At 57.8% G+C, this 27,761-nt stretch overlaps 2 protein-coding genes and 1 long non-coding RNA gene across 7 annotated transcripts in view; 2 read left to right on the top strand and 1 right to left on the bottom strand.

Annotated features, from left to right (window-relative positions):
• Nucleotides 1–12,152, bottom strand: part of LOC121100199 — a 55,748-nt gene extending 43,596 nt beyond the window's left edge. Inside the window, exon 1 of the long non-coding RNA XR_005831928.1 lies at nucleotides 11,964–12,152. This is a non-coding gene — a long non-coding RNA (uncharacterized LOC121100199). The remainder of the gene's footprint in view (nucleotides 1–11,963) is intronic.
• On the top strand, nucleotides 3,258–19,860 carry LOC121099746 (1-phosphatidylinositol 4,5-bisphosphate phosphodiesterase beta-2). Of its 5 annotated transcripts, none has more exons than XM_040620458.1 (28): nucleotides 3,265–3,684; nucleotides 7,202–7,279; nucleotides 7,914–7,982; nucleotides 8,598–8,738; nucleotides 8,880–8,959; nucleotides 9,051–9,104; nucleotides 9,211–9,286; nucleotides 11,307–11,407; nucleotides 11,563–11,729; nucleotides 11,824–11,970; nucleotides 12,163–12,320; nucleotides 12,577–12,659; nucleotides 12,924–13,008; nucleotides 13,570–13,708; nucleotides 13,829–13,959; nucleotides 14,086–14,182; nucleotides 15,191–15,275; nucleotides 15,415–15,539; nucleotides 16,063–16,217; nucleotides 16,746–16,910; nucleotides 17,497–17,596; nucleotides 18,126–18,230; nucleotides 18,369–18,463; nucleotides 18,589–18,664; nucleotides 18,911–18,952; nucleotides 19,069–19,288; nucleotides 19,384–19,558; nucleotides 19,682–19,860. In XM_040620458.1, the coding sequence occupies exons 1-28, from the start codon at nucleotides 3,601–3,603 to the stop codon at nucleotides 19,760–19,762; spliced, it is 3,114 nt and encodes a 1,037-aa protein (XP_040476392.1). In that variant the 5' UTR covers nucleotides 3,265–3,600; the 3' UTR covers nucleotides 19,763–19,860. The 5 variants fall into 5 exon arrangements, 4 of the variants coding, with proteins under 4 accessions (XP_040476394.1, XP_040476392.1, XP_040476391.1 ...); XM_040620457.1 differs by having other exon boundaries at nucleotides 18,908–18,952; XM_040620459.1 differs by lacking the exons at nucleotides 18,589–18,664; nucleotides 18,911–18,952; nucleotides 19,069–19,288; nucleotides 19,384–19,558; nucleotides 19,682–19,860 and having other exon boundaries at nucleotides 3,266–3,684; nucleotides 18,344–18,453.
• On the top strand, nucleotides 19,787–23,342 carry LOC103673552 (1-phosphatidylinositol 4,5-bisphosphate phosphodiesterase beta-2). The gene is made up of 4 exons (XM_040620463.1): nucleotides 19,787–19,940; nucleotides 20,442–20,499; nucleotides 21,237–21,323; nucleotides 21,677–23,342. Exons 1-4 carry the CDS (start codon nucleotides 19,861–19,863, stop codon nucleotides 21,878–21,880), a joined length of 429 nt encoding a protein of 142 aa, XP_040476397.1. The 5' UTR covers nucleotides 19,787–19,860; the 3' UTR covers nucleotides 21,881–23,342.
• The last annotated feature ends 4,419 nt before the right edge of the window (nucleotides 23,343–27,761 follow it).

Here is a 27,761-nt window from a genome sequence, read left to right as displayed (position 1 = left end):
GGCGCCTTGGTGGCGCAGTCGTTAAGCGTCTGCCTTCGGGTCAGGGCGTGATCCTGGCGTTATGGGATCGAGCCCCACATCAGGCTCCTCCGCTATGAGCCTGCCTCTTCCTCTCCCACTCCCCCTGCTTCTGTTCCCTCTCTCGCTGGCTGTCTCTCTCTCTCCGTCAAATAAATAAAATCTTTTAAAAAAATAAAAATAAAACCCCTCAAAACAAAGGGAAACACATTTGGGACTTATTTTAAGTGTCTCCATCCACAGCCAGCTCTCAGCACGCAGAGGGCGGCTGGATCTGGAATGACAGTTGGACATACAGCTGGACAGGTGGACAGCTCCTGGTCCTCACTCTCCCACCTGCCTCATCAGCGGTGGGGCTGTGGTGGTTAAAGGTGGTGGGAGGTTGGCCCCTGTCCATGATTTGAGTCCTCATGCTCATGACTTCATGAGTTCAGGCCGCCTGCTTGAACAGGGCACAGCCTGCTTCAAGTCTACAAGCAGGAGCACCCCTAACTCAGCCCTGGGAAGGTACGTCAGCCCTCGAGCCACACAAACTGCTGAGAAAGCGATGCAAAAAGCAAGTCAGTGAAGATTCTTATTGTAGAAAGAATAGCATATATACTGAGGAGGAAGGTACTAAGGACTGTGTTTCCCTTGCCGGTGTCTGCTCATAAATAATGGTTATAAATAATGACAATGATACTATTAAGCTCATACACAGGCACCATATTAAGTACTTTACATACATTATATTGTCGAATGCTTACAACAACCATTTGAGGTATTATGATCCCCACTTTATAGGCGAGAAAGAGGAGGCATAGGAAGGTTAAGTGTCACAAGATAAACCAGCTTGTCAGGGGCTGCGTTCATGGAGCAGTGAGTGGGACTCCCTATGATGGTCTGAGAAACAGACCCCCAAGGATACAACAACCAAGGCATCTTCATTCCAAAAGTAGCTAGCCATTGGCCTGAGAGGCACCCTAGGCCTACAGGTTCCCAAACCCCACTGCTTTATCAGGTAAGTCGTGGGATCAGGTAAGAAACCAATCTAATCTCACCCTCCTGTTTGGCTTTAACCTGAAGATCGGAGTTTAACTTCCACTACTAACCTCTGATGAACAGGCTGGGAAACCACAGCACAAGGTCCCCACACCAAACCACCAAGTAAGCACGAGAATTCCAGACCCGCCTCCTGGGTTCTAGGCACCATCATCTCCTCGGCAGGCATTACATTGAATATAAGTTCTTAACCGCCAAAGCTCGCGTGGGCCCAACCCTCCAGCAAACGTGTCTCTGTGGATCACGTAGGACACAGACGCCCCAGAGACTTCTCTGAGAGTCGGCTTTCCCTGGATCCCCAGCCTTTCCCTAGGAGTGTACCCTAGGTTGTACACTTTCCAGTGTACCCACCAGGGGGCATCCTCGCCCTTCTACCTTCTGCCCTGGGGGGTGAGATGGGCAGACGGTGTGGGGTGCCCGCTCCTCAGCTTAGCCCAGGAGCCCCATTTCACCAACTGGTTATTCTTGTGACCTTCCTGATTTTCTCCATATCCACTCCAGCATTATTTACACAGTATTTTTCTTTGTCATTACACGTTTTAAGAAATCTAAGTATTTTTAAAAGAAAAAAAAAGTCCTCTTTGGTGAAGGTTTTCCTGGCTCCCCTTGCTGTGTGGATTTCTTGCATTCTGAGGGCTGCTAGATAGGATGTGGGCAGGAGAGTACAGGCCTCGCTGAAGCTACAATTGGGGGGTAGCTTCAGGGTCCAGGCACTGCCATTACTGGGCAAGATGGGTGAGGCTCTATTCTGTGGATTAGAGCCTCAGTCTTCAGAGCCCAAGATCAACAGGATCGGAGTAAGAAGTACTGAAATCTCAGCCTTCCCTGTGGCATCCCCAACCCCATGACACCAGAGGGGTCTGCCTCTTGTCCTTCTCCAGGCTGAGGGAGCCGGAGGGGACTATCTTTCCAGGCAGACAAGAGGGAGGGACTTGGGTCCAGGGCCAGGGCCGGCTGCAGGTGACAGGTGTAGGGTCTTTGGGAAAGGGCCAGGATTTCCCTTGCAAAATCCATTCAAACAGACCAAGAGGGAACCTGATCCCAGGGAGGGAACGGGAACTGCTGGGGCACCAGAGGGGCCCCCAGAGGGGCCCACAGCTGCAGGGAGGCAGGGAGGAGAGATGAGAGACTGCAGACTTGGAGGGAGGGGACAGAGGATGAGCCCTGAGAGCAGAAGGCAGGAAAGCGAGCTGCCTTTTCTAGAGCTGCTTCCACAGGCTGTGAAGTCTTATTACGAGATCCACCCCACTGGTCTTGGAATCTTGGAATCGCTTTTCTGGGGGGTATTTTTGTGCCAGGAATCCCCCTAGCTCCAGCCCTCTCTCCTCTTATCCTGGCCCAGACTGGCCAGCAGAGGCAGTTTAGGGCCTGGGTGAGGGTCCCATAGTTGTTCGGGGGTGGCACAAAGGCCCACGGTGGGCCCGAGAGCAGAAAGGCAGGCCCTGAGAGGGGGAGGAAGTTCCAGGCAGTAAGTTAAGAAGAGTGATAAAGAGGAGCGTTTAGGCAAGAGGAAGTGGGCTGGCTGAGCGAGGCTGCGACTGAGCTCCCTGGGCCCGGTCAGTGTTAGGTTCATGCACTCTGAGAAGGAACCCGGCGCCGAGGCCTCTCTAAGCAGCCTCCTCTTCCCAGTGTTCTCACCCTGGGCCCTGGGCACAGAGCAGAGGAGAGAGCCTGGCAAGAGAGCGCAGTGGAGGCTGGTGGCCAAGGGTTGCTGTGTGTGGAGTCTGGTCTGTGGAGGTTCCAGGCCTCCATGAGGCCCAGAGGGCCAAGAGTTCTGTGTGGCAGTGGCTGAGAGGTGTGATTGCCTCACTTGTACCTCATTTTCATGGGAGGAAGCATTGAGAAACAGGAGCTGGGTGTTCAGCAAACTTTGCTTATTCAAAACACCCAATCCCAGCTGGGCCCTACCCCACCTTCAACTCCCACGTCCAGGGTGGTCCCAGCCTCCTCAGCCTCTGGAAGAGACCCCTATGCTTTAGAGCCCACCCCTGCGGAGGTCCCTTCCCGTGGTGAGCTCCTGACACCCTCCTCTCAGGCCCAGCCAGGGCAACAGTATCCCCACGTGGTCCCCATATTGTTCCTTCTCCAGCCCCTCAGCTTCATCTGCCCTGAGACCACCCCTGGGACTGAGCCCACCCCCTCGCCCCAGCCCTGGCTCCAAGGAGACCGGCCTCAGGGCCCGCCCCTCAGTCCACCAAGAAGGAAGCCCGAGCAGGAAGTGCTGAGGCATGGGGTGGGGGGGGGGCTTTGCCGAGGGGAGCCTAACCTTCCTGGGCAGGAGCAGTGACCACAGGCCTCCCCCCCACTGAAGGCAGGTGGGAGGAGGCTGATTTAAAAGGCAGATGGGCCTCTGGCCAAAGCATTCGGCTCTGCCACCAGCCACTGCCACCCGTGGGTCCCAGGAGTATCCAGACTTCCGGACCCTCTCAGGGCGGGTGCCATGTGAGCCCAGCTTGGCTCACCTCCAGCCGGCCTTCCTTCCTTCCCTCCTCCTGCCCGCGTGTGCCTGTCCAGCCTCTCCAGAGAGGGACGCTTAGCACCATGTCTCTGCTCAGCCCGGTCCTGCTGCCCCCCAAGGTGAAGGCTTATCTGAGCCAAGGGGAGCGCTTCATCAAATGGGACGATGTGAGTGGGGCACTGGGGTGGTGGTGGGGGGGCTGCTGTCAGGGGCTTTGCTGGGGGGCTGGGTTGGTTTACGTCTGCTGGGACCAGGTGCCTGTGTGGCTTGGCCGGGCAGCGGCTACCACGGCCTGGATAAACAAACCTGGGGGTGAGGGTGTGTGCCCCTGAGCGTGCATCCCCGACTGACTGCCGGGGCTAGGGCTCGGGGTCCGGATGTGACAGGAGCCTGGGCTGCCCGGGTGCTCACAGGAGGGCCTTTCTTTGGGTTTGGGTCTGTCCTCCCCCAAGCCCCCAAGACAAGCAGAGGGGATCCTAATCTCAGCATGAGTGGGAGGAGAGAGCCCCAAAGCTGTGGCAGGGCCAGAAGCAGAGGTGAGCCCGGCCCCTACTCCCAGCACGGATGCCCCGCTCCTGCTCTTCCCGTCTGGCCCTGGCCTGGCCCAGGGAGGCCCCTTTCTCCCCTGAGCTGCGGTGGGGAAGCCATAAAAGGCTGGGGCACCCTAAGGGAGAGCCCGAGGCTTCTGCTCCCAGGGGCCTAGGAAGGAACTGCTCGACTTCTGCTTCTGCTGGCTGCTTTCTGCCGAGCTCCCCGCCGCCACCCGCCTGTCTGCAAGGAAAGGGGGAAGCCACTGCTTTGCCCTGTCCCTCTGTCTCTGCTGTCTGTTCCTTCTCAGACTGGGGCCTGCTTCCCAGACTCTGGTCCTGCCGGCCCCTGAAAATGTTGTGTGGTGACAGGCCAGGGATTCTCTTGGGCAGACCAGAGAACAATCTGGGGTTCTTCATGAAGCTGCTACTCAGGCCCATTAACGGAATCACAGTGGGCTGGTGCCAGGAAGGAAACTGGAAGGCTCTGGGGGGCGAGGAGGCCCTTAGGGCTGGCTCATCCTCCTTACAGGTGGGATGAGGGGAGTCTGGGTCTGTGAGTTGAGGAAGCCTGGGGCTCTTGGCCATTCAGGACTGCACTAGGCTGAGTAATCTGGTTGCCATGACTATGGGTAGGAGGCCCCTGGTTAGACGCTTTCTGCTTCCCTACGAGTGGTGTGGGCGATGTGGCATGGTGGTGACAGGTCCCAGGAGACTGTGGAATGAGGGAAGTGGCTCAGAATGAAAAACGAAGTGGCCTCTTTCAGTTCCTCTGGGAAGTGTGTGTAACCTGACTGGGCAGAGGGTCATTAGGGGTGAGGACAGGCTCTATGGGCTTCTCTGCAGGCCAGTACCACTCCCCTCCCTGAGGCCTGGCCCCAGGATCCCGACCTCCAGGAGCAAGAATCTCCTAAGCCTAGTCACAGGCCTGTGCACCTGTGAGACAGGTTCCGCTCAGAATGCCTTTAGCCCAGATGGCAGATGACTTGAGTATGTCATGTCATGTTGAATAAGCACAATGAAAAGATGTAACCAGCTCCCAACTTGATTTTGCCTCCCATGATCCCTTCACAATGTATTTGGTGGGAGACGCTCTTCTCCTGCCCATGGAAGGACACAGCCAGTCACAAGACATTCCATTTGCTTTGGGGCAATAGACAATCCTATGGTCACTGTTCCTCATAAAACCCAGTCTTATTTCAGAAACGAGTTATAATTCAAAACTCAAATCTTAATTTGGATGACATCTTCCCCCCTCCTCCTTCTAGAAGTGGTTTTAGGTAGGCCGTTGGTGCTCTGAAAAGGTCTGTGGCAGGATTCCCTGATCTTCCCCCAAGCCCTCCCCACCATGGGGTGCTGGGAAGCAGTTGGGAGAGGGGTACCGACGTTCTTAATTGAACAGGTGCTATCATCAATGGGCTCATGCTTTCTGAGCCTGGCAGAATGTTAGGGTTATTCTTTCTCTGGTAGACATTTCTGAGGCTTCTCCTCAAAGTGAGGAGACCCTTGCCCACTGAGCTGGTCGTCCCTTACTTAAGGGTCCTTCCGCCATCTCTATTTTGGGGGGTCACTCACAATTACTTCTTCAGCCCCTTGGAATCCAGTTACCACCTTCAGTTTCCTGTAGCTTTGGACTCTGCCCCTCTTTCCCATGGGCCCACTCGACCACAGCACATACTCTGTGTTCACTGCCCCAACGGACTCTGGGATTTGGGCTCATCTAGCACAACCAGGGTCTTAATGCCTCCAATACTCGGTTTCTTGGGCAGGAGTCAGACCCCAGTCTACTTTGCCCCACAAGGGCAGGGGTGACCAAAGCTCTCTAAGTATAGTTGAAACCCCTCACTAGGCTTAAAGGGAGGGGTCGGGGGCGCCTGGGTGACTCAGTCCGTTAAGCAGCCAACTCTTGATTTCGGCTCAGGTCATGATCTCAGGGTCATGAGATCAAGCCCTGCATAGGGCTCCGTGCTCTGGGGAGTCTGCTTCTCTCCCTCTCCCTCTGCTTCTCCCCCTGCTTGTGCTCATGCACACACACTCATGCTTTCTCTCGCAAATAAATAAATCTTACCAAAAAATTAAGTGAGGGGTCAGGCACCATCACCGACCCTGCCTTGTGGAGGAAAGGGAGTGGAGCTCACAACACAGCTTTCTCCAAAATCAGCCTCCTCGCAAAGTGTTCTTTACCCCAGACTCTAACCATCCCTGACCGGAGAACCTTTTTTTTTTTTTTTTTTTTTTTTTTTTTTTTTTTTACCATTTACTTTGTAAATTCTGCACTTGCTCTGGTTTGGTCCTTGGCTTCTTCAGCAAACATGGGGCACTGAGCTCACGGTCTAGCACCGAAACTGATGGTCTAGCTCATGCTACAGCACAGGCTGGTTTCCCTGGAGTCCACAAGCCCTTGGGGATTTTCCAGATGGGCTTCTAGCTGTGCAAACCATGTAACACTGTTATAGCATGTTCCAGGGAAGGCTTTTCAGAAGAGGGGAGACTTGGGGTGCTCTTTGAAGGTATTTCAGGCAGGGGAGAGTTGGGTTCTTAGGCTTGGAGGTGGGAATGCGCTTGGTGTCTATGGGACACCATAGACGTGGATTGGATGGTTTGGCTGGGGATGGGTTGGCCGGGGAGTGGTTTGTGGAGGGGAGGATGGGGCATGCGGGAAGCCAGGTAGCAGGTGGATTGTACAGGGCCTCGGATGGAGGCGCAGGAGTTGGGCTCTTAGCTCTTACTGTGTTGGGTTCTCCTGGGTCGTGGCACTGAGTCTTGTGAAGAGACATTCTACCCCTTTGGCTAAGCTGTGGCCCTTAAAAACAGGGCGAGGTGGGGGGCCAAGATCCTGTTTGGGGTCCAGAGGGAGAATCTCTATTTGGGGTTTAGAGGGGAAACTTCTCTTTCAGAAATGCTATCTCTGATTCTCTGCCCCTCTCCACCCCTGATTCAGAGGTTTTAAGGCTTGTACCTAGCCCATAGATCTGGAGAACAAAGAATAAGCCTGCAGATTCCCTGGACAGCCAACTGCTAGGGAGATGGTGAGCTCTGAAACCCCTGGCCTGGGCCAGGGAAGCTTGGCCTGAAGTCTCAGAGCAGAGAGCTGACCCCTTCTGTCTTTTCCTGCTTATTTGTCTTTTTTTTTTCTTTTGACCACGTCTGTCTATAGGAAACCACAATAGCCTCCCCGGTTATCCTCCGTGTGGATCCCAAGGGCTACTACTTATATTGGACATATCAGAGTAAGGTGAGGCAGCCCTACCTGAGCTCCTGCTGATCCACTGAGTCCAAGCAGCCTTTTCATAGTGCAGGGGTGGAGGTGTGAATGCCCAGGGAGTACAGAATGACCTGGAAGGGTGGCTCCGTGGCAGCCTCTGCTCCTGTGGGCAGGGGCTACTTGCTCTGGGAGGGAGGATTAAGTCACTCCAACCATGGCTGCCTCGGGCCAGGATGCTCCGGCCTTAGCATCCCTTGGGGAGAGGGAAAGGAAAAAGGCTGCTTCTTGACCTGTGGTTCTGGGAAACTTGAGGGCTCAGAGAGATCAAGAAGGGTCTCAGTACCTGGATGAAGGGAAGGGAGAGGGGACTTGGGGAGAGTCCAGGAGAGTATGGGCAAGGCTGCAGGCCAGAGCTCCTGAGTCACTTGAGCGGCCAGGGAAGGAACGGACAGAGGAAGGGAGGAGGCTCACCATGAATAGGGAGAACCTGATTGGTGGGAAGGGAAGGCTGGGGTCCAGACCACCCCAGATAGTCTTGGCATCTATGGAAGGCAGTTGGCCAAGACGTGTAGGGGTGTTGGAAGCTCCCTCCTCTCTGTTCTTCGTTCTTCACGGACCTTTTTGTCCACATCCCTTTTTCCGCTCCTGCCGGGGCACCCTCTAGGAGATGGAGTTTCTGGATATCACCAGCATCAGGGATACCCGCTTTGGGAAGTTTGCCAAGATACCCAAGGTTGGTGGGCCCCGTGGCAGCCCACGGTCAGCATGGCCATAAGCTCCATGGGGCGAGGGCAGGGGTATCTGTGGGAGTGGGAAGCCTGATGTCTGGAGTGAGGGGAAGAGTTGCCAGGCTGGGCAGCAGGGCCTCCTCCCTGAGTTGAGGAAGGGCTGTGGCTGCTCCTGAGCTTGCAGAGCTTTGGTACCAGGGAGCCGTGAACAGAGATGCTGTGTGACCAGGTCCTGCTCCCAGAGCACTCCAGACCGTCTGGGAGTATTGCTTATGCCCACTGCCCTCCCCATCTCGTTTGCCTATATTTGTCTAATGCCGGTAGGAAAATTGGAGGAAGGAATTTGTGGGAAGCAGGATTCCATGAGACTGGGAGCTAAGAATCCATCTTCAAACGAAAAATGGCAAACAAAATCCACAGCACTCCCAGGCCACACTGCTGGGTTCACCTCTTCCTGTGGGCTCTGCACTCCCACTCCAGCCCCTGCGGCTCCTCCCATGGGAACGGGATTCCCCCCTAGCGGCCCCAGTTCTAGAGCGGTGGGGAGGGACAGGGAGAGCCACCATGGGCGGGGCTGGGGGGCGCACTTCTGATCCTAACCTTGTCACTGCTGGCCGCAGAGCCAGAAGCTCCGGGATGTCTTCAACATGGACTTCCCTGACAACAACTTCCTGCTTAAGACGCTCACTGTGGTGTCCGGCCCTGACATGGTGGACCTCACCTTCCACAACTTCGTCTCCTACAAGGAGAATGTGGGCCAGGTGCGCCAGGGGAGGCGGGTGGGCCTGGGGCTGGGCACCGGGGGGTAACCTGGGCTTCCTGTGGGACAGGTCTGGGCTGCAGGGGGTGGGGGCACCTGCGTGTGGCCAAGGGTCTGACTGCAGTGCTCTGGGGTCCCACAGAACTGGGCCGAAGATGTGCTGGCTCTGGTCAAGCACCCGCTGACAGCCAATGCCTCCCGCAGCACCTTCTTGGACAAAATGTAAGTGCCTGCCTGCCCGGCCTTAGCGTGCGGGGCCAAGCGCACCAGCCGCGAGGCCTTGATAAGCCGATTTCTGCCCTCCCCCCGCCAGCCTGGTCAAGCTCAAGATGCAGCTCAACCCTGAAGGGAAGATTCCTGTGAAAAAGTGAGTTTCCTCGACTTTCTCCCCACACTTCCCCCCAGCTCCTCACAGCCTTCCCTCTCCAGGTCTGACCCCTCTCTTTGCCTGGTGCCTTTCTTTGCTCCTTTAGTTTTTTCCAGATGTTTCCTGCTGACCGCAAGCGGGTGGAAGCTGCCCTCAGCGCCTGCCACCTCCCAAAAGGCAAGGTGAGTGGTTCTCCCGGCCCAGCCCACCCCTCACCTGGGCTGGCTCTGACAAGAGGCCACGGTGGCCAGGCCTGGTTGGGGTGGCGGGGGCAGGAAAGATAGCACAGCCCAGCCAATAGCCCGAAAAGCCAGTTAACCCGAGAGCACTGGTTTCTGATACTAGGCACAGAGACAGATCCAGGGGAGTAGGGATGAGATGCCTGGGTCCAGAGGAGCTTGGTCTATACTGCCTGCTCCTGGGTGACTGTTGGGGGCAATGGTTGGTAGACTGTGTTTAGGGCAAGCAGCTGGGGTGGGTACATTCCCGTTCTAGCCTTGGAACGAAAGTTGAGAGTGAATGTTCTCGCCTAGAGAGATAAGGTCAGCAGGGATGGAGGCAACCTGCTGGGGTCTGCAATGTGGGGAAGGAGTTAGTTCTGCAGAGTGTGGGGGAGGGGAACAGACCAAGAGTCAAAGCTGCCAAAACATAGCCTTTAGCTCAACACAGAAAAACATTTTTCCCCCCTTCTGACTAAGTAATTTTTAATTACAGGATGTAGGCAGGGTCACCCCATAAGGGGCCTTATATGGATTACAGAAAGGAGCCCTCTGGGCAGATACAGCCCTGAGCCTAGGGTTTGTGCCTGGCCTAAGCCTGATGTTGGCCTTCCAGTAGGATCCTGGAAGATGTTTAATGGGTTTTTTTTCTGGGATGCAATGCAAAGGCACAGGATCCCCAGAGACCACTATTCTCCTTGCAGTTCTATTTCTATAAAGTTGCCGAACCTGGACATCACACACTGTGTGACCTTCGATGTCAGGCTTTAATCCTTTAGCTTATGAGTTTCAAGGTTCTTCCATGTTGTAGCCCGGATTGGCACGTCATGCCTTTTCACTGCTGAGTGATATCCCAGTGTTTGGAGGGACCGCCTTTTGCTTCTGCGTCATCAGCTGATGACCTTTGGGTTGTGGCCACTTTTCAGCCATTTTGAATAAAGCCTCTATGAACCTTCGTGTGCATGACTTTGTCTGGACGTGTGTTTTCACTCTCTATACCTAGAGGTAGAATAGTTGGGTCACGTGGCAACTCTATATTTAACATTCTGAGGAACTGCCAATCCGTTTTCCAAAGTGACTGACCACTGTACAATCATACTGGCAACGAACGTAGGTTCCCGTTTCCCGTTTCCTCAACGACACTTGTTATTGTCTGTCTTTTTAGAACTGGACTCATCCTGTGGGAGTGATGTGGTATCTCCTTATGGTTTGGTTTGCATTTCCCAGATGACTAATGAGATGGAGCACCTTTTCATGTGTTTATCGGTCATTTGCATATCTTCTTTGAAGAAATGTCTATTCAAATCTATTGCCTGTCTTTCCATTGGGGTTTTTTTTTTTGTCTCTTTACCGTTGAGTTGTCCCTTCCTGGATATTTGATTTGCAAATATTCTCCCCTCTTCTGTGGACTGTCTTTTCCCTTTCTTGGTGCTGTCCTTCGAAGCACACAGGTTTTTCATTTGGATGAAGTCCAGTTTGTCTTTTGTTGTTGTTGTTCCTTGTGCTTCCTGGCGTCTCTAGCTGTTACTGTTGAACTGTCTCATTTTCCCCTCAGTTCTGTCAGGTTTCGCTCATGCCTCTGGGGGCTCTGCTGTTAGGTGCGCTGTTTCTATTCGAGTCGCCTCTTTAGGAAAATTTGTCCTCTACTTTAAAAAAAAGAAAGAAGACAGCCCACTGGTCTGGCAGCAGCCCCACTTACTTCTAACCTTGTCTTCTTCGCCCTGTGGTCATTCCTAGTTCCAATCCTGCCCCAGCCAAGGGACCAGCCAGTGTCCAAGTTCAGGGGCAAGGCAAACCAGCTAAGCAGGCTCTCTGCTCAGCAACCAGCCCCCTTGAAAAGGGGGTGCTCAGGAGCCTGCCTGATGCCGCTCTGCCCGCCCCGAGCCCTCCGTCTGACAGGCTCCCTTGCACAGGCCTGGGCCTCATTTGTGGTTTTTAGCAGAGAAAGGAGGTGCAGGAATGACGCAGGTGACTATCCCCCCAGAATGATGCCATCAATCCTGAGGACTTCCCAGAATCCGTCTACAAGAGTTTCCTCATGAGCCTCTGTCCTCGGCCAGAAATAGACGAGATCTTCACTTCCTAGTGAGCTTCCTTGGCTGGGCTGGGCACGGGGAAGGGCTGGTGGCTAACATCCCACTTGCCATGCTGGGAACTAGGTGGCTTCTCTGGAGAAGGCGGTTGTCCGTGCTCCCCAACCCCGGGGGGGGCCACAGACCTGTGCCCTCTCTGGCCTGCAGCCATGCCAAGGCCAAACCCTACATGACCAAGGAGCACTTGACCAAGTTCATCAACCAGAAACAGAGGGACCCCCGTCTCAACTCTTTGCTGTTTCCGCCGGCGCGGCCTGACCAGGTGCGGGGCCTCATCGACAAGTATGAGCCCAGTGGCATCAACGTGCAGAGGGGTGAGGACTCAGGGAGCCCCTCCCCTCCGTGGGCCTGACCCGCTCTGCCAAGGGGCTGCAGCCCTGACAGCTCTGCCCTGCCCACCTCCCCCAGGCCAGCTCTCCCCGGAGGGCATGGTGTGGTTCCTCTGTGGGCCCGAGAACAGCGTGCTGGCCCAGGACAAGCTGCTTCTCCACCATGACATGACTCAGCCACTCAACCATTACTTCATCAACTCCTCACACAACACCTACCTGACAGGTGACCAGGGTGACCTCACTGGGATGTCTCCTCTTACGGTGGGGGGGGGGGGGGCGGCTCCTGTTCCCTGAATCCATCTTTCTGCGGGGCTGGTCCACGGGCTGCAAAAGGACAGACTGTGTGGGAGCGGGCTGGGGTGAGCGGGACCAGCCTCGAGCGAGCCCCTGCCTCTCCCCTCCGCTCTGGCTTCAGCCGGCCAGTTCTCTGGCCTTTCCTCGGCCGAGATGTACCGCCAGGTGCTGCTCGCTGGCTGCCGCTGTGTGGAGCTGGACTGCTGGAAGGGCAAGCCCCCTGACGAGGAGCCCATTATCACCCACGGCTTCACCATGACCACGGACATCTACTTCAAGGTAAGACTCCATGTGTGGAAGCTGGTGGCAGTGGCACTAGGGAAGGGCCCTGGGGGCGGGGATCAGGGGAGTGGGTGAAATAGAAGGGAGGGATGGCTGGCAGGCCTCAGACCAGTGAGGGGACTAGAGGGGACCAGAGGAGACAGGGCCAACAGTGTCCATCCAGTTCTATGTGTATTGAAACTGGGGAGTGGGGAAGCGTGCCGTTGGGGCTGGACCACTGACCTCCTCTCCACCCGGTCCCCTTCTTCTCCAGGAAGCAATTGAAGCCATCGCAGAAAGTGCCTTTAAGACCTCCCCCTATCCTGTCATCCTGTCATTTGAAAACCATGTGGACTCGTGCGTATCAGACCTGTCGAACATTCTCTCCCCTGTCCTCATCTCCTGCCTGCAGCTGCCCTCCCCCAACGCTCCCGCCCCCTAGTCATGCCCCCCAGCTCTCTCCCGGGTCTCCACACAAGCTCCTTGGGACCCCAGGCTCTCCTGCCTATGTCCCTGCCTCCCTGAACCCCTGTACCCCTGATGACCCGGGTCAGGGGCCCAGAAGGATGGACAAAAGGGGGGTGGAGCTGCTGAACCCTACCCCACCGCCGTTCCCTGCAGACCCCGCCAACAGGCCAAGATGGCTGAGTACTGCCGGATGATGTTTGGGGATATGCTGCTCACAGAGCCCCTGGAAAAGTTCCCGGTGAGTGGACTTCGCTGTGGGGCATCTGGGCCTGGGGCAGTGTGGGGACCAGGTTAAGGAGGCAGATGTCCCCAGAGGATGTTGGGATTTATCTGGGAGGCTTGTGGGGCCAGGATCCTATCATTTACCATGTGTCAGGCACTGGGCTGGGCTTTGGGGGGGTATGTTAGTGATAAAGACTCAGTCCCCGCCCTCAGGTTGCTTACCTTTAGTGGGGAGACAGATAAGTAATGAGGCCATCGCAACCAGTGGCTGCTATGGGAGTACTTGGGCATCAGGAAAGGCTTCCTGGAAGAAGGGATGGCAAGCTGGCATCCAAGGGGAAACCGGATTTATCTCGATGAGAGTGGGGAAAGGGTATTCTAGGCAGGTGAAGGAGAAGAGTTGTCTGAGGAACTGGATAAGTTGGGTTGGGCAGGAGTGCAGCACATGGTGGGGGAAATGGTGGGAGGCGAGGCTGGAGAAGCAGGCAGGGCAGATGGACCACAGCTTGGTATGAAGGAGCCGAGGCTGCCCCCTGACGGTGTGGAGATGGTGCTGACTGTCTCCCCTCTCCCACAGTTGAGCCCAGGCACCCCCCTGCCCAGCCCTGAGGATCTCCGAGGCAAGATCCTCATCAAGAATAAAAAGAACCAGTTTTCTGGCCCAGCGGCCCCCAGCACGGAGCCTGGAGAGGAGGCCTCTGTGGGGGACGACACAGGTGAGTAGCCTGGGTGGGGAGGGGTGGGGCGGGGGAGCATCTAGAGTGGGGAGAAGCGCTGGGCCTGGAGGGGATGTGTAGGGACTGTGGTCCCAGTGCTGATGGCTGTGCGTGTGGCAGTGTGGGCTGGCGAGGAAGGGGCAGAGCCGGAGGAGGAAGAGGAGGAAGAGGAGGAGGAGGAGGAGGAGGAGGAGGAGGAAGAGTCGGGAAACCTGGATGAGGAGGAGATCAAGAAGATGCAGTCGGATGAGGTGTGTAGGGGGCAGCCCCGGGCCCTTCTGCGCTCCCCACAGCAGAGCCCTCCAGGCGCGGGCATGGGGCCACCTCCCTGCCCTCGGTGCTGCCTTTCCCTTCTCCACCTCCCCTCTCCTCCCTAGGGCACAGCGGGCCTGGAGGTGACAGCTTATGAGGAGATGTCCAGCCTAGTGAATTACATCCAGCCCACCAAGTTCATCTCCTTTGAGTTCTCTGCCCGTAAGTAAGCACGCGGTGGGCAGAAGACGGTAAGCTGGAGGTTAGGCTGGATTTAGAAGGCCCTTAAGAAGTAGGTCCTGACAGCAGATCAGCTTGATGGGTGGGAAGAAGGGGACGGGGGATCCCCCCTTCCTTGGACGCGGGGGCCCTATTTATAGACAGAGCCAGCAGAGGAGGCAGGCAAAGGGCTTCTTGAAGTGGCAGTGGCTCCCAGTTTCCCGGTGCCGTACTGAGGAACTTGGCACCAACCAGAATGCTCTGGAGTGTGTCGGTGACAGGCAGGCCACTTATGACAGGTCATCTTGGCCCTGTTGGCCTGGGGCTCCCGCAGCCTCCTACAGGTTCTGTGGCTCCCGGGGCTGAACGGTGCCTTGGGCTGGCCCAAGCCCCGGAGCGCTGGCCCCACCGGGCATGGGAACTCCCAGGAAGGGCCACAGGCAGAGAAACTGGCCAGTGCACATCCGCCCCTCGCACCCTCCCCTCCCTGTGCACACCCACGCTACTCAGCTTCCCCGCTCTTCTCAGCTGCCCATGCCCCCAACGTGAACACCTCTTTCTGCATACACTGGTGCCGTGCATGCCTCTACAACGCTGACCCCTCAGCCCTGGACCCGCAGTCCGCAGCTCCACCTGTGCCCACCCGCAGCAGGTCTGCCCCCTGGTGTACACCCCCCCCACCCCTCCCCTTCAGCCAGAGCTTGGACACTCACTCTCTGAATGTCATGGCATGCTCCTGACCTCCTGGATCCCCCTTCTCTGTGCCATCCAGGGCACGCGTCCCTCACTCTCCAGGACTGTGCCACACACCCCACCTCCGTGCATGTCTCCCGTGCATACACTTTACCCCCAGCGCCATTACCCACACAGATCTGCACATCAGCTTGGCCCCTTCAACCCTTGGGCCTCCGTGGAAATGCTAGGTTGGAGGGATCTCTGTGCTGGAGGGAGCTACCCCAGAGAGAGGGGGGCCAGCCTGACATGGCCCCCTGCCCTTTCTCTCCCACACAGAGAAGAACCGAAGTTATGTCATCTCGTCTTTCACAGAGCTCAAGGCCTATGACCTGCTCTCCAAGGCCTCGGTGCAGTTTGTGGAGTATCCTTGAAGACTCCATAGCCAGGGTCCCTGGTTGGGGTGGCGGGATGGGGAAGGCCTGGGGACAGGGCTCACAGAGGGAGCTGTTGGGTCCTTCTGGTGTGGGTGGCCTCGGGCCAGCTCCTAAACTCTGGGGCAGCTACAACAAGCGCCAGATGAGCCGCATTTACCCTAAGGGCACCCGCATGGACTCCTCCAACTACATGCCCCAGATGTTCTGGAACGCCGGTTGCCAGATGGTTGCCCTCAACTTCCAGACGATGGGTGAGGGTACTTCTAGGCCCCTAAGAACCTTCCCCTGCCCCCTGCCTCTCCCACCTTCACTGCATTCCTGGGGGGCGTCTTTAGAACAGACTGGGGGTCCTGATGTTTGTTTAGACTCTGGGAGCACGTGCAACCATGTGAGTGGTTAGGGATTTAAGTACGTTGGCTCGTGCCTATATGACGGCACGTGTATGAGTTTGCATGTGAAGACGCCAGTGTGCTGGCCTGGCTTCTGGCTGCTCTGCCTGAATGAGCCCAGAGGAACACCAGCTTCATCGGCCTCAACTCCCACTGTGAGCCACGGCCTGGCTGTGCCTTTGCTCCCTCTGACTCCAGGTCGTGGAGCCTTCCTGAGAGATGAGACACCCTAAGGAAGCAGGCTGGGTCATGAGAGACCCTCATGCTCCCAGTCCACCCAAGCTCCCCATTCCACAAGACAAGAGAGGCTGAGGGATGTAGGAAACAGAGACTGGGTGCAGACCCGGGGCTGGGCCTTCCTCACTGAGTGCCCTTGTCCCCCCAGACCTGCCCATGCAGCAGAACATGGCGCTGTTTGAGTTCAATGGGCAGAGTGGCTACCTGCTCAAGCATGAGTTCATGCGGCGGCCAGACAAGCAGTTCAACCCCTTCTCCGTGGACCGCATCGACGTGGTGGTAGCCACCACCCTTTCCATCACGGCAAGGCCCTGAGGCTCACAAGTGGCTGGGAGGGCTGGGGTCTTGAGGAGAGCGATACAGGAGCTCTACTCCTCCACTCCCAACCCCCTCCCCTGATATCCTGAAAACTTCAGCCCAAGCCAGTTCGTGCAGTAGCAAGTTGCCTTGGAAACTGCCTCCCCCTCAGCACTGGAGGCTGCCTCTTGGTCCCCATGGAAACCAAGGGGAAGGGCTGAGGCTGGGGTGGGGGAGGGGAGAAGAGTAGGCAGAGTGGGGCCGCAGGAGCCCCAGGCCCTAGGGGAGGGTGCTGTTTTCCTTCCTTGCCTGCGGAGGGGGGTGGGGAGGCCCACACCGCTTCCCTGCCTGCCGGAAGCACCTGGTTGCCAAGAGCTTAGCTGTAACCCTTGAGCCACATGGCCCCAGCTGGAAGGCGCTCTTCACAGCAGCCCAGAACAGAAGCTTCAGCTATGGAGCTAGAGGCCCCCAGGTGCGAGGCCAGAGCTCAGGTGGGAGGGCTGAGGCTGGCCTCCCATGGGTCCCCACCCGCAGGTGATCTCTGGGCAGTTCCTGTCGGATCGCAGTGTGCGCACGTATGTGGAAGTGGAACTGTTTGGCCTTCCTGGGGACCCCAAGAGGCGCTATCGCACCAAGCTGTCACCCAGCGCCAACTCCATCAATCCTGTCTGGAAGGAGGAGCCTTTTGTCTTTGAGAAGGTGGGGAGCTAGGGCAGGGGTTGGGGTCTGTCCCTACTTCTTGGCCTCTACTCATAGAAAAGGGGAACTAAACGAAGGGACTTCCTTGATCCGCCTCTTCTCCCTACTCCCCACCCTGTGCCCTCCTGATTTTTAAGAGTCCCAAGTCCACATTTACAGAAATTTACTTGGTGAACAAGTTTTACGTGTGCATCCGTGTGTGTGCACGCACATGTGTGTTCATGTTAGGACAGGAGGCAGAAATGTGAACTCCCAGTCCGGGGTACAGAGTCCCAGGGTACAGAGTCCCAGTCCTGGGGGGGAGGGGTCTTTTGCCCTGATTGGATACTCATTGGCAAGGCCGTCCAGGACTGTCTGCACCAAGCCCTGGGCTGTGTGGTCAGCCCTTCTCCCCTGTGTGGCTCAGCCATGGCATGAGCTAAGAGGGTGCCTACGTGCGTGGCCTAGAGTGTGCCCTCTGTCCTCACCAAGTCTGTTAACACCGGCCATGTTCTCACACTGAGGCTAAGACTTCTGAAGCCAGGGAGGTGGGTGGCTTGGCCACCCTCTCCCCGCCCCAGCTTGTCCTGTCCTGAACTCTCTCTAGATCTTGATGCCTGAGCTGGCCTCCCTCAGGGTGGCTGTAATGGAAGAAGGCAACAAATTTCTTGGGCACCGCATCATCCCCATTAACGCCCTGAATTCTGGTAAGGATGGAGTCCTTCTTTGCTGCTGCTAGCCCGGGCTGAGACAAAGGCCCACCTTAGGAGCCTGTCCAGAGGGTGCAGCAGCTTCAGGGAGGTGGCCCTGAGACCTGACCTAACCCTCTCCTGTTATCAGCCCTAAGGAGTGTGGCAAGAATAGGAAACTAACGGAGCTGGGGTCTCTGCTCACCTAACAGAACGTCTGTAATCTTCTGGAACTACTGGGGCCATTTCCCAAGTTGCTGATACATACTGGGTACTAAAATGAGTTAATGGGCTTTTAACGCGTTCTCGCTTAATCCTAACAATAACCGCGCGAGGTAGATCCTATTCACCCCATTTCACAGCTAAGGAAAATCTCAAGAGATTTCAAGTAAACTGCCCAAGGTCACGCAAGCAGGAAGTTGTAGCACCAGACTCAGACTCTGTCCTCTCTGAGTCTACACACAGAGGTCTTGAGTACGGGGCGGCTCCCGGGCAGTGCTGGGTGGCAATGGGCATGGCTTACTGCCCACCCTGTCATGCCCGACAGGCTACCACCACCTGTGCCTGCACAGCGAGAGCAACATGCCCCTTACCATGCCTGCACTTTTTGTCTTCCTGGAGATGAAGGACTATGTACCTGACACCTGGGCAGGTAGGTGGCCCGTTCCCCCCCACCTCCTCAAGCCAGCCTCCAGACTGGGGCAGGAAAGGGTATCCTGGGGTAGGTGAGGATGGGGAGGACTTCCAGGTACATCTCCATACCAGGCCCATGATGCCCCTATGCACCCAGATCTCACCGTAGCTCTCGCCAATCCCATCAAGTTCTTCAGTGCCCAGGATAAGAAGTCTGTGAAGCTCAAGGAAGCCATGGGAGGTCTGCCCGAGGTCTGTGTTGCCGGTTCCAGGAGCTTTGCCCTCTCCGAGGGAAGATGAGGGAGGGGTCAGGGTCCTAGGCTGAGAGACAGAGAGAGCTGTTGGAGCCTTGTTCGTAATCTGCTCTCCCTACGCAGAAACCCTTCCCACCTGGGAGTCCAGTTGTCGGCCCGGTCAACGGGACATTGGCCCCAACGAGCAACGGGTCTGCAGGTATGCACTGCAGGGTCCTCCCACAGCCTGGAAGGGCCTCGACCTCTCCAGCGGTACCCACAGGAACATCCCCCCCAAAACAGACTTTCACCTGGGATGGGACCCACTGTGTCGGAAGCCTTGGCGCTTGGAAAGTGCGCTAAAGGGGGCCCATACTGCCACACCCCCCCGGGGGGCGGGGAGGAGCCTGCCAGAACCAGGGGCCCCCGGGGCACCTGTCAGCCCACCCTGTGGCTCTTGCAGCAGCTGGGGCCAGGGCCAAGCAGGAGGCCACGAAAGAAGCTGCAGGTAAGGCCTGCTGAGTCCGGGTGATCTTGGGAACGAACCCGGGGAGGGTCCGGGACTCCGGGGCGGGGCGGGGGGGGGCTCCCTCGCGGCGGCGCACCTCACCCCGGCCCCCGCAGAGCCACGGACCGCCAGCCCGGAGGAGCTGCGGGAGCTGAAGGGCGTCGTGAAGCTGCAGCGGCGGCACGAGAAGGAGCTGCGGGACCTGGAGCGGCGCGGCGCGCGGCGCTGGGAGGAGCTGCTGCAGAGGGGCGCGGCGCAGCTGGCCGAGCTGGGGGCCGCCGCTGGGGGCTGCGTGGGCCGCAGGCTCGGCCCGGGGAAGGGCTCTCGCAAGAAGAGGTAAGGACGGCGGCGGCGGCGGGCCCTGCCCTCCGTGGTGCCGGCGGGCGGGGGCGGCCGAGAGCTCAGGGCCTGTCTGCACGTGGCCTCCTCAGGACCCTGCCGGGCGAGGAGGCCCCCGGGGCCGCGCCGAGCGAAGGCCCCGAGGGCCCCGAGGGCGCGGACGCGCGTGCGCGCGAGCTGAAGGACCGCCTGGAGCTGGAGCTGCTGCAGCAGGGCGAGGAGCAGTACGAGTGCATCCTGAAGCGCAAGGAGCAGCACGTGGCGGAGGTGCCTGGGGGGGGGGGGATGGAGGCACCACCCGCCCACCCGCCCCCCTGCCCCTCCCCCGCCCCCGCCTCCGGCACAGCAAAGGGCCTCTCGAGCTAAGCCTGTCCCTGCACCACCCCGCAGCAAATCTCCAAGATGATGGAGCTGGCCAGAGAGAAGCAGGCTGCAGAGCTGAAGACCCTCAAGGAGACCTTGAGACGATGATTGCTCTCCCACCCATGCCTGGTTCTCACCTCCCGGGAGGGCTCAGGCCCCACAGAACATCTCCCTGATGCCTGTCTCTCTGCAGTGACAACAAAGAGATGAAAAAGCTGGAGGCCAAGAGGCTGGAGCGGATTCAGGCCATGGTCAAAATCACCTCAGACAAGATGGCTCAGGAAAGGTGAGCCCTGGAAGGAGGCCCAGGACTCAAATTCCAGGGCCAATCTGAGCAGGGACCAGTTTAGGTGGGAGGGTGCCTCCCTGCAAGTGGATCCTGACTCACTTCCCAGAGATGTGCCTGTTACCAGCTCTAGAAGCTCATCCCATTTCTGTCACCTCTGCTCAGAGTGTCCTCCTTGGGCCAAACACAGAAGCCATCACTCTGAGCAGAGAGGAGAATTTCAGGGAAAACTAATCATACAAATGGGGGGGGGGGGCAGCAGCTTCCCCCCTGCTTTCTGTGAAAGACAGTGCATTTTAGTGAGGAAGCCCTCTCCTCAGATGGGCCCTGGAGCTCCCAATGTCCCCTCACATCCTCCTTGGTTCCCTATAATTCCCCCTGCTGGCTGGTTCTGCGCCTATGGTGGAGTCCTCATTTCATCTACACTCTGAAGAGACTTGGTCTTACCCAACTCCTCCTAGGGGCCTCCTGGCCTCTCTGAAACTCTGATCACCCCAACAGGCTGAAGAGAGAGATTAACAACTCTCACATCCAGGAGGTGGTGCAAGTCATTAAGCAGGTGTGTAAGAGCTGCGTCCTTCACACACACACACACACACACACTCTCTCTCTCTCTCTCTCTCTCACTCACACTCTACATAGGAGGGTTGGGGTGGCCCCAAGACTTTACATTGTCTTTAGGAGGTGCACAGTCCAGAGTGGCCCAGGCACTGGGGATGGGAGGAGGCAATGAAGGAGAGGAGGAGCCCCCAGGCTACCCCAGGGTTTTGGCCTTTGTGTGGAGGTTAGGGTACCAGGCTAAAGGGATCTGTCTCTGGCCAGCTGCCCTGGATGGAAATGATAGGGGCTAGCTGGCCAGGGGAGGATGGAATTGGGGTGGGTGGCTATGAGGGAGTGAGTGGGGCTTCCTGAGGCTCCCAGAAGTCAGAAGAGGAAGGAACGCCCTGCTGAGAATGGACCTAAAGCTCCCCTGGGACTATTAACAACAATAACAGAGCTGGCCAAGCTGGGCCACCAGGCATAGGGGGGCGGGGGGGGGGGGCTGCGGGTTCCTTTTACTGAATCCCGACCTTGTGGCAGGCTCTAAGCCAGGTGCTTTACATGAACTGTCTCACACACTCCTGCACAACCCAGCAAGACAGACTATTATCTTCATTGTACACATTTAAAACAACTGTTTGAAGGTTAACAAATTTATCCCGAGTCTTACAGCTGGTTAACTGGGATTGTAGCTGGATTCCAAGCCAGGCTGCCTGTCTGTGTTGTCCTGATTCCCTGCCTTTCGCTCCCACCCAGATGACAGAGAACCTGGAGAAGCACCAGGAGAAGCTAGAGGAGAAGCAGGCAGCCTGCCTGGAACAGATCCGGGAGATGGAAAAGCAGGTGACAGGGACTACCACCCTGGCAGCCAGCAGAGTTGGCCTGCCCCGGGGAGCCACCAGTCAGGAGCTGGGTGGGGGCAGGATGGGGACTCACCCCTCACTGGTGGGCCACAGGCCCTGGTTCTCACAGTGTCCTGGGGTCCTGTAAGATAGGCAGTTCTACAGCTCTCTTTGCTTGGCTGGCACCCCCTTCTCTGAGAGGCTCCCTGATGGTCTCCACTACCCCTCACCTCCCACCCCAGTCTCCTGGGAGATCTGAACAGACTGGGCATCTCCTTGTTTGACTGTCCAGGGGAGGGAGAGTGGGGAGTTGGCCCCTCCTGAGCCTGGCGGTGGTCTTTGCTGTCCCCACAGTTCCAGCAGGAGGCGCTGGCAGAATACGAGGCCAGGATGAAGGGCCTGGAGGCTGAGGTGAAGGAGTCAGTGAAGGCCTGCCTCAGGGACTGCTTACCCTCTCAGGCCAAGGACAAGCCTGAGAGGCCCTGTGAGGCCTTCAGGGAGCTGTGTGAGCAGGACCCACTCACAGTAAAGACGGGCGCCCAGGAGAGCCGCCTCTGATGCCCCCATCCCACTGGGACATTCTATAAGGACATTCACTCTTCTCTGGGATGTGGCTCATCCCCCCAGGAGGAAAGGCCCTAGCATTCTAAGGCTGTGGGAAGCTGGGGCTCTTTTGGACTCTGGAGCCCCCTCCTCAACAGCCAGGCTAGAGGAGGAGGCAGGAACCAGGTACCATCAGGGCAGGGGCCCATCTGAGGTTTGGAGGTCCTCTCCAATCTGACTTCCTACTCCTCATCCTTCTTCTCTGCCTCTGAATAAATGTCACATATTTGTTAAGGGCAAAAGGATACGGACTGGGAGGCAGGTAAAGGCACACTTTACCTTTCCAGCGTGCAACATAGTGGTGTCCCGCCCTGGACTCCATGTCCTTACCTGGAGGGTTAGGCCTAGCTGCCTGGAACTTCCACTCTAGCACCTTTGGGTCAAGCAGGACCAAACTCCAAACCCGCCTGCTGTGAGGCCCCTTCTCAGACCTGTGCTGAGTTGGCCTCCTTGTCAGTTCCCTGATATAGAGCCTGGCACTACCTCCACGCTCCCTGGGGACAGCTGCTTCGAGAATTCCAGGCTGAGGTCCCTTCCCTGGCCTCTTGCCTATGGGGGATGGGAGGCTGACATGGAAAAGCTGCCTCAGCTGCCTGACTGCTGAGACAACTGGGCCTCTGGCTTGTAGGGAGGACTAAGGAAGGCCTTTGGGACACTCTCCTAGGCCGGGGGGGGGGTACTTCCTAGTACGTACCCCCACTCAGGCTGCCTGACAAGGTCAGCATCATTTCTCTCCTGACCTTATGAGATTTATTTATTTTTCTCCTTCTTACTCCTACTAAAGAGAACCCTGTCCCAAATTTCCTGCCTAAGCCTGGCCTTTGTTCTACAGTTAAGAAATGGGGGGGGGGGCGGGCAGGGGATAGTATGCTGCTGAAATGAAATGGCCTGGGGGAAAACCCTTGGGAGCTTAACCCAAGGGTGAGGCCCCTTCCAGAGCCCAGTGGAACGGCCCCGCTTCTGGGCCTGAAGGGGATTCACTTCTCCTTCTGCGGGTCCTGATGCCACAACCACTGGAAAATGAGGTCATCCCTCTTCTCCACCCCCCAACTAGACATGGCCCTTCCTTGTCTCTACCTTCAGGGCTGCAGCAGAAGAGCCTGGTGCAAAGGTGCCCCCTTCCTCTCGGGGAGTTGTGAACCTCGAGGCCACTTGGGCCCCTTTAGGCAGACTTAGTGGTCAGCTTCTTAGGTAGTTATGGTTGCACCCAACACTTGCTCGAAAGGGGTTTGTGGGCAGCTGTTCACTGCACCTATGGCATGGTCCCAAATCCCAAATGGAAACAGGCACTGGCTTGGGAGAGGCCAGGTGGGGACTGATTCTGGGAAGAGGTTGTTTTCTCATCAGAGAGTTGTAACAAATGCCATTAGCTCTGAGCACCTGTGCCTTTGGAAAATAAACGGAACCACCACCACCACCTTCCGTCCCTCTGGGGGGCCTGACCTCTGGGATCCTAGCATTCCCTGGTTGCAAGTTGAGACTAGGGGTCCTGCCCATTCACAGCAGTAAGGCCTGTTGTTGACATGTCCTGCTTGCATACACACTGGATACAGCCAAGGGTGGGACACTTGTACCCCAGAGCAGTGCCCTGTCTTTAGCTCTCCTGCTGGGCACTCAACTGCTCCAGCTCCCTGCCAAGCCAGGGGTAGAGCCATGCAGGGGTGAGGAGCCAGGTTACAAGAATGCACTGACCCAGGCACGCGGGCATAAGCCAGGGCCATTGCCAAAGAGAGCCCACTGGGGAGTCCCCAGCTTTTGCCAATGGCTGCTGAGGGGAAGGAGAAACTGCCTTCCCTTAGCCTTGAAGTCAGACCAGGCAGAGTCTCGGGGTCCCCAGCGTGGAGCTGGGGAGCCCAGGAATGGGCTAGGAGCTGCAGTCTTGCCTCCTAGAGAGGCCTCTACGCAGTAGGTTGGGGGCTTCCCAGGAGGCCAGGTCCAGATACCCACCTCCCTGCTTTCTGTCCTCTGGAAAGAGGGCGAAGTGCCCCCTGGGAAAAGGCCATAGTCTTTGGGCCCTGGACATGAGTTCATCTCTGGCTGCAGGGGATGTGTGGAGAAGGAGTTAATGCCCTCCCTCAAGGCCCTGGGTAGGAGAATTCCTGCTGTGTATCTGTGGGGCTGGGGCAAAGTTCCCCATAGAGTCATTGTGCCTCAGTTTCACCTTTTACATTAAGGGAAGGGTCCCTACCCCCTTCTCAGTCCCATTGCTGACTCAGATACCAGAGCCCCTGCTGACTCACCCCACCTCCTGCACCCCCCACCCCCCAGCTCTCTGGATCTCCCAGCCATGTGCTACCAGGCCCAACCCGGCTGAGCTGGTGCAACGTGACAGGCTGAGGGGGCTGGTGACACTTGAGGAAGAAAGAAGAGGGTCCGGGAGGGGGGCCAGCCACAGACAGAATGACAGACTTGCAGACCTGAGCCTAGCACCCCTGGGAGGAAGCCCTTTTGCCAGCCTGGGGCCTGCAAGGGGAGAGGCTCAGCAGGTGGAGGAAAGGGGAGGAGGGGAGCGCCGAGCGCCTGCCTGCTCCCTGCCTCAGCTCCATCTCCTGTCAGCCTTCGGCTCCCTAAGCGACAGCTTCTAATTCCGGCTGTCGGAGCCTCCGTGCTCTGCAGCACACGCTCAGCTTTTTTTCAGTTTTGCTATTTCTTTTCTGTTCAGAACATACTGAGCCTACGGAAAAGTCAGAGCAAAGGCTCCAGGGCCTGAGACCTGGCCCCATCCCCCCATCCTGCCACAGGCCTGGCCGGGTTGGCGGTGGCAGCTGGAGCAGATGCACTGGCTGCTCGGTTCTAGAATAGCCAGCCTAGCGCTCTGGGCCAAGCCAGGGTGAGGCCTTGACAGGGACCTGCTCCAGCTTCTCTGTTTCCCTGGAAGTGTCTCCATCTACCCCAGGAGCGGGAACACAAATGAGGCAGAGTTCTCAGGGAAGCTCAAGGAGGAGGGGCCATGGTTCTTTAGGACCAAGCAGGTGCCCATTCCATGTTCCCACTGCTTCTCTCCTCTACCTGGGCTGTGTCACCACCTGCCTGGCCGGTCAGGCCGGCCTGCCACACACAGATTCCACGGTTACCTCCTTCCCTGACTCTGGAAACAGAAAGAAGGGAAGAAAGCAATTTCCTTCATGCTGCAGAAAAGGGAAATTGAGTCATGAAGGGAAGGAAAGCCTTTCTTCTGCTCTCTGAGTAGGGGGAGAGTTTCCTGCATCCTTACTGGGGTTGGAGAGTCTGTGCCCACCCCCAGGTGACACCCCAGGTGGGGACCCCACGTCTGCGGCTGAGATTGGGCCTTCTACACTCTGAGTAACCGTGCAGCTCTTTCCCTGACACTCCCTAGCTTGCTCTTGCCTAAAGCAGGCGGGGCTAGTATTGTGGGCTTCATTTTGCAGATCAGACTAGGCTGGTCTGGAGCGGCACTCTGGTAAAGGCCTTCAAGCTGGCCCTTAACTCTGAGGTCAAATGCTGTGCCCTTTCTGTGGCAGCATGACAGAAAATTGGCAGAGCAGGGGGATTAGAGAATATAAAAAGATAAAGGGGATGGGGGCTTGACAGTATATACAGGCATACATCACATGCACCCCCCCCCCCAGAACAGAGGGAAGTGGGAGCCCCTGCTCCATGGCTGGGCCCAGGATGCCAGGTGGGCATCCCTGAAGCCTAGGAGCTGGAGAAAGGCAAGAAGCCTGGAGTGCAGGGCCCTGTGTGCACTTTGACACTCACCCATTTGGGCCCACTGTCTTCTTCCCAGAGGCAAATGGTCTCCATGCCCAGAACCTTTCCCCAGACGGCTCCTGCTTCGAAGCACCTTATCATGGCTCTGCCCAGGCTCAGGACAGCTGTATTACTCCCCTCATTTCCTGTCTTCCATAGGAAGGTACTTGGTAAAGCAGCTCTCAGTACTGTCCCCTAGAGGTGTTTTTCTGGCTTCCATGTAATCTGTCTGGAATGTCTTCCTTATTTCCACGCAGCCAGATCCCCCACATCCTTGAAGACCACCTCTGGAGTCCTAGCTTCAGACAATCCCAGAGCCCCTCACACCCAACTCCACCTTTTCCTCTAAGCACTGTCTTGGTCTTGTTTGTATTTAACAGAGGTATTCAGCCCTCAGCTGATACCCTCTTCTTTTTTGTCCTGGTCTTATCTTCCTGCTTGAGAGGGAAGGTCTCTTCTATCCAGAACTGAGCTGCTGCTTCTGTATTTCCTACGGCTGGAACGCAATGCCCGGCTCATGAAAAGTCTCAGTAAATTCTGTAGTTGATAACTGATTCACTGCTTTACACTTCACAGATACTCATTCCACTCCTACTCCCGCTCCCCACCCGCGGCGGCTCTGAGGAGCCCTGACTCCCCTCAACCAAGGCCTGGCCACCACCGCCCCCACCTCAGGAGGGAGAGGGGATGCGGTAGTTTTCCCACACCTAGTGCCTCCAGCTCTCTTCTCCTTCCCTTCGAAAGGGGTCAGCTAGTAGTCAAAAGCAGAGCCCGGCGATCTGGGGGTGGTTTTGTGCTTCGGAGGGAGACGAGGACCCTGGGGAGCCTTGCGTAGGTCTCTCACATGTCCCGGGGTGGCGGGCGGCCCCGAAGCGGCGCGGAGGCGGCGCGGGGGCGTCGTTAGCGCGGCTGCAGCACTGCCAAATCCCCAGGCGCCCGCCCGGGCCGCGGCGTCTCCGCTCCGCCCGCCCGTCAGCCGCCGGGAGCTGGCAGTCGGGCGCGTGGTCGGGGTTGGAGACGTCGGAGATTGGAGGGCGCAGTCTCCCCCCACCCCCGCTCCGAGTGAGCGTGTGCGGGAGGAACAATTGTGTGTGAGTGCGTGATTCGCTACACTTGGAGTGGCAGTTCTCAGCCAGAAAAAGCGCCCCCCCGCCCCGCGCGCAGCGCAGGTACCCCCCCCCGCCCCCGCCAATTACTCCCCGTTCGCCTTTCGCCGCTGCCTCCCAGCTCGCTTGCGGTCCAATTCTGTCCTCATGAGGTTCCATTTCCTTCCACCTGGACCGCTGGGAGCAGCCCTCCGTCTTCCCCGACGGGCCCGAGGTCCTAAGTTTCTAAGGAGCCGAGAGCACAGACTCCGGTAGGGGCGGAGGGGGAGACGAGAAGAGACGATTGTGACTTTGGGATTGGCCTGGCCTGGTGCATGTGGCCCCCAGCGAGCAGCCGCCGCCTCCGCCCCGCAACCGCCGCCGCAGCCCCAGGGGAGCGCGGAGGAGGAGCCGCTCCCCGACTTCGTGGCCCACGAAGGGGTGGGGGTCGGGGCGGTCTCTCCCGCCGGGTGCTTTCCTGCCCTGACGGCTCAGCCGGCTTCCAGGGCAGCCATTGCCTTGGAGACCCCCGAGGCTATAAAGCCAGGTATGCAGGCGGGCGGCGGCTCCCGCGCCGTTGAGCCCCTCAAGTAAGGAGCAAGCGCCCCGGTGTGGCCCGGCCCCCGCGAGCGGGGAGGAGGCGGAGGAGCGGCGCCAGCAGCTTGAGGAGCGGCGCGCCCCGCCAGGGCTGGAGGCAGGCGCGCTCGGCGGGCGCCACCGTCTCATCAGGGGAGCGGGGGCTGCCCCGGGTGCGGGTGAGTGGCGCGGCTCCAAGCCACAAGGGACGGAGGGGCATCGGACACGCGGAAAACAGCGGGACAGACAGGAGGGGATCCGAGCTTTGGCTCCCGTAGTCTCGTGGCGGGCCAGGCGCGGAGCCCAGAGTAGCGAGCAACCTGCACCTCCACGCGGGAAGCCCAGGGAAGGAGCTGCGAGACACCAGGCGTGCGGCCCAGGAGCAGCGGGGAAGCGGGAGCCGTTGGGGCACAAGAGTGGGAACGTCAGGACCCTCGGCTGCAGCCGCCCACGCGCGGAGGGAG

The sequence above is a fragment of the Ursus maritimus genome, unplaced genomic scaffold (assembly GCF_017311325.1).
Source record: "Ursus maritimus isolate PB19 unplaced genomic scaffold, ASM1731132v1 scaffold_35, whole genome shotgun sequence".
NCBI lineage: Eukaryota > Metazoa > Chordata > Mammalia > Carnivora > Ursidae > Ursus > Ursus maritimus.
This window is presented reverse-complemented; position numbering and strand designations above follow the sequence as displayed.

Coding starts and splice junctions, on each gene's coding strand:
- LOC121099746 (XM_040620457.1), top strand. CDS start 3,601: ATGTCTCTGCTCAGCCCGGTCCTGCTGCCCCCCAAGGTGAAGGCTTAT. Junction 15,540..16,062: donor CCTCAACTTCCAGACGATGG/GTGAGGGTACTT, acceptor TTGTCCCCCCAG/ACCTGCCCATGCAGCAGAAC. Junction 18,665..18,907: donor AACGAGCAACGGGTCTGCAG/GTATGCACTGCA, acceptor TGGCTCTTGCAG/CAGCTGGGGCCAGGGCCAAG.
- LOC103673552 (XM_040620463.1), top strand. CDS start 19,861: ATGAAAAAGCTGGAGGCCAAGAGGCTGGAGCGGATTCAGGCCATGGTC. Junction 19,941..20,441: donor GACAAGATGGCTCAGGAAAG/GTGAGCCCTGGA, acceptor TCACCCCAACAG/GCTGAAGAGAGAGATTAACA. Junction 21,324..21,676: donor TCCGGGAGATGGAAAAGCAG/GTGACAGGGACT, acceptor CTGTCCCCACAG/TTCCAGCAGGAGGCGCTGGC.